The sequence below is a fragment of the Camelina sativa genome, chromosome 13 (genome assembly GCF_000633955.1).
Source record: "Camelina sativa cultivar DH55 chromosome 13, Cs, whole genome shotgun sequence".
Lineage (NCBI taxonomy): Eukaryota > Viridiplantae > Streptophyta > Magnoliopsida > Brassicales > Brassicaceae > Camelina > Camelina sativa.
Window position 1 is genome coordinate 11,521,748 of NC_025697.1, and position 5,024 is coordinate 11,526,771.

The 5,024-nt window shown below is 31.4% G+C and overlaps 1 protein-coding gene across 1 annotated transcript; it reads left to right on the forward strand.

The window, feature by feature from the left end:
* LOC104736475 (protein DOWNY MILDEW RESISTANCE 6) lies at positions 499 to 5,024 on the forward strand. The gene is made up of 4 exons (XM_010456470.2): positions 499 to 844; positions 1,024 to 1,271; positions 4,062 to 4,386; positions 4,646 to 5,024. The coding sequence occupies exons 1-4, from the start codon at positions 647 to 649 to the stop codon at positions 4,901 to 4,903; spliced, it is 1,029 nt and encodes a 342-aa protein (XP_010454772.1). The 5' UTR covers positions 499 to 646; the 3' UTR covers positions 4,904 to 5,024.

A 5,024-nucleotide genomic window follows, 5' to 3' on the forward strand; every position in this document is an offset into this window, starting at 1 on the left:
AAACACGTCTAAACAAAATATTCTAACACAAAAAGCAACCTTATTGATATTTAATCAAATGTATTTTTAATGATTAATCATTATTCATTTTCTTAGACAAAACACATGGTGTAAAACTGAAGATTTAGAACCCAAATAAAATTGAATTATATGATAAAATTAAAATAAAATAAAATGTTTTTGTGCATATACTTTAATATCAAATATGATGTAATACTGTTAATAAAACACTTAAAACATATGTTTGCCGTTTTGCCGTTTGGTTGGAGTGAGTTAAACACCACATTTAATGTTTTAGTGTTCAATAGGAGTTGCTCTTACAAGAGGAGTTGTACTAAAAGAAAAAAAGTATTCAGGCATACAAAATTTCGATCACAAATCTTATGATTGAAAACAGTTGTCCTTTTCGAAAATTCCTCAAACACCACTCTCAATATTTATATTCGATGGATTAATATTTAGTAAACTCGAGTAATACATATACACATTTTGCAAACAAATTTTTTTAAGTAGGACCGAGTATTACTGCATTGTTTATATATTATATGATCGGTGCACAACTGCACATCGCATACACATACTCAAAGTCAAGTCTTCATTTATCTCTTATACCCTTTTTGCTTCTTCTTCAATTTTCTGACATCAGATGGCGGCAAAGCTGATATCCACCGGTCTCCGTCTCACTACTTTGCCGGAAAACTATGTCCGGCCACTCCCCGACCGTCCACGACTCTCCGAAGTATCTCAACTGGAAGATTTCCCTCTCATCGATCTCTCTTCCTCAGATCGATCTCTTCTCATCCAACAACTCCACCAAGCTTGCGCCCGGTTTGGTTTCTTCCAGGTACACCTACTTATTAGTAGGATCGCTTATAAGCTTTTTGCATCAACTAAAGAATATTCAAATTATCATGAAACAATTTTGTTTTCTTGTCATTTGGAACTTATATCCAAAAACTTTATAGTTATTTTATTTTTTCACGGCTAATATTTGGATGGATATATTTATATATATATATATAGGTTATAAATCACGGAATTAACAAACAACTAATAGATGATATGGTGAGTGTTGCGCATGAGTTCTTTAGCATGTCTATGGAAGAAAAAATGAAGCTATATTCAGACGATCCAACGAGGTCAACAAGATTATCGACGAGCTTCAATGTGAAGAAAGAAGAAGTTAACAATTGGAGAGACTATCTTAGACTTCATTGCTATCCTATCCACAAGTACGTCAATGAGTGGCCTTCAAACCCTCCTTCATTCAAGTAAGCAATTAAAACTTACTTCTATATATATATATATATATATATATATATGTATATATGTATATTTTTGATAAATTCAAAGTTTACTTTGCATTCTCTTTCTCAAATATTTTTAGTAACTATTCTATTGATTTTATTATGGTATACTAATATTGTATGTCATGTTTTTATTTAATGGTAACTTTTGATGTGTCAGAATTGCCAAAAATAGGCATATTATTAGCTTTTTTTAGACTATCTTTATCTGAATAGATTTAGGTTCTATCGTGACCAATATATATGATTACATTTATACCATAGATTATTAGTGAACCAAATACTTCGGAAGCGTCTAGGCTAAATATAAAATAAGAATATAAGGTGAGGTGTATACCTTCTAAACATTTTATATGCGCAATGATTCATCAAAAAACAGAACAAAACAAAACTAGAGCAAGAACCCCTTCCCTTTAGATGTGTATCTGCAGCAGAAAAAAAACTCAATGTCTACTACATCATAAAAGATACAAACACAACCTTAGCACCAGAATATTATACTTTTATGAACAACAAGTTTTACTTTAAGAAAAAAAACAATTAAGTATTATGCGAATTTGAATCCAAACACGTTACTAGTACAAATGGTTAAGAGTATTTGTCGTGGCTTGTTTTTCCCTTTTTAATAACAAGAATGGCATATTCTTATGAAATATATTTAGTTCAAAATAGCAAAATGTAATTTTAAAATACACAGAAGACGATTCAGATTTGGATTACATGAAAAATTCGCCTAATTCGAGTCAACTATTTTTTGTTTTTTTTTCTTGAAACCGACTCTTTAGAATTTTTTTTTATAATGGTAAAAGATAAATAACTCGTGGTCCCATTTGTTGGTTCATGCTTTTCCGATTTGGTTCACCATGTGATCACATGGTTGCTAAGATTTATGAAATCTTTACATGCATATATACACTATGCACATACACTACATATGTACTTGTAGTTGTTGGTCGGCCTTATTATAATAATTGGGAATGCGATGTGTTCACAAAAATTTAAACCCGTGTGAATTACTTCAACCGACTTGTTCGGTAGACCATAGAATATAACTGATTATGAACAGCAACGTGTGTGTGCTACGTACTAGTACATGTATTTATTAGATAAGTTAAGAATATATATATATATAGACACATTTACATTTGAAATATAAGACTCGATAATTAAAGATGTGTTGGTGGAAATAGACAAGTAGAGATATTGAAGCACAATCTCACGATAAAAAACTTCCAAACTCTTTAAAAACTGAGTCATTCCGAGTTCCGACAAATCTCCATCTGAATTGTTACAAAAAGTTAAGAGTCAACACCGGCCAAGACCCGGCATCAAAAGTGCTTGTAATATTTTAATTCAAGGGTTAGTTAGCTAAATGACAATTAACATAAATTAGGATATCAATACTATGTGACAACAATTTATTATAATGATTTTTTTTGTGTGTCTCTGACTAGTGACTACTACGAATATAGACATCTAATTAGTAATTACTTTATTTTTGTCGTTTTATTGTTACACACCTCATAAGTTTCTCATGTAAATATAGTATTATCACTATTATGTAACAATGTTGATATGTATATTTAAACCTATAAGTTATTTGCATAAGCTAAAAGTTCCAATTTAATAAAAATTCATATAAAATAGGGAATGATATACATTATAGTGATAAACTTAAGTTTTCCATCATACTTTTAGAAGGTGGACATGATTAAAAATCACGATGCGAAAAAATATACTATAGAAGTAAAATAAAATATAGATAAATGTATGGTTGTGAATTGTGACTTATGGGGATGAATTGTGACTTACGGGGACGAGACGTCACTATTAAACCGCGTTGGCGTCAGCGTCGTGATATCATGCCAATCTGTTTTAATCGGTTCTCTATTGTCATTTTCATTGACTTGGTCTTTTTTAATATCTTTCGTATTTTATTATTTTGCCACAATTCCTCGGGTTTGTTCAAACTTAGAAGCTACAACGTGCATGAGTTACGTGTTCCACTATTCATTTTAAAACTGGTAGTGTTAATAATACTGCAGATCTGTCCAGGTATATGAGGATTGAGGGCCCTTACTTCAATTATAATAAAAATACTACAAATATTAAAATTATTGAAATATCATATACATCGATTAGCTTTTAGAAAATAAAACGAATTTAAAATGCTAATATCAATTTTTTTAGAAAATTATTGATTTTTTTTCTTCTATTATTAATAGACTATGTAAATGAATATTATAGTACTAGAATATTAAGTGCCAATAGCTTAACTGGTAAAAATTCTCAGATAAAACCTAGAGCTCATGTTGAAACCATATAAAATGTTCTAATTTTTGGCACCAAGAGATGTGCGGTTCTAGATCCAAAATTTTTAATAATTCAGAAAAAAGAATAATCTGTAAACGAATAATCAAACTGTTAAATTGTTGCTTCATATAAAGTCATTTATTTAATTCACTATAATTAAGTAAAGTTCATGATATTTTTCACCACTTTTGATAAGTTGATTTTTTAAAATAGAAATGTAAACTGAAATAATCTGTGGAAAAGTAGAATTGTGAGTAAAAATATAATAAAATTGTAGCTTTAAGAACTTTAAAATAAAACTAGACCCCTTTTCAAATCAATCACCCTGTTAGAATGTCATAGAAAACGGCGCACTAAACTGAAAGCCATTTGGTAGGTATCTTATTTATGACAAGTTAAAAAACTTTGAGTAACTAATAATTGTGTATTGTGTTGTTGCAGGGAAATAGTGAGTAAATACAGTAGAGAAGTAAGAGAAGTGGGATTTAAAATAGAGGAATTGATATCAGAGAGCTTAGGTTTAGAAAAAGATTACATGAAGAACGTGCTTGGTGAACAAGGTCAACACATGGCAGTTAACTATTATCCTCCATGTCCTGAGCCTGAGCTCACTTATGGTTTACCTGCTCACACTGACCCAAACGCACTCACCATCCTTCTCCAAGACACAACCGTTTGCGGTCTCCAGATCTTGATCGACGGTCAATGGTTCGTCGTTAACCCACATCCTGATGCTTTTGTCATCAACATTGGTGACCAATTACAGGTACTTGTTAAATTATTAAAGAGTTTAAACATAAAAGTAGGTATCATCATCACTCGTTATGAAAGGAGTGGTAGCCGGTGGGCTAGTGATGTAACATTTACAATATACTTAATTAATTATTATGTATTAATTATTGAGACATTTTCAATATACTTAATTAATTAACATTGATTTAAAGTGTTACTTTTTTTTTCTCACAAGATATCTCTAATGTTTTGTCTAGTACTAAATAAAATCTGAACTAAATGTGTGTTTTCAGGCATTGAGTAACGGAGTATACAAAAGTGTTTGGCATCGAGCTGTAACAAACACCGAAAACCCAAGACTATCTGTCGCGTCGTTTCTGTGCCCAGCTGAATGTGCTGTCATGAGCCCGGCCAAACCTTTGTGGGAAGACGAGAACGACGAAGCGAAGCCAGTCTACAGAGACTTCACTTACGCAGAGTACTACAAGAAGTTTTGGAGTAGGAATCTGGACCAAGAACATTGCCTCGAGAACTTTCGGAACAACGACTAAGATACTATTATCATACATATATGTCTCTCGCCTTTGTGTTTGTCTAGTAGGCATATATATTACAAATCTATGTAGCAGCACTGATGTTCGATTGTACACTCCCACATATATTTTGTTTAAG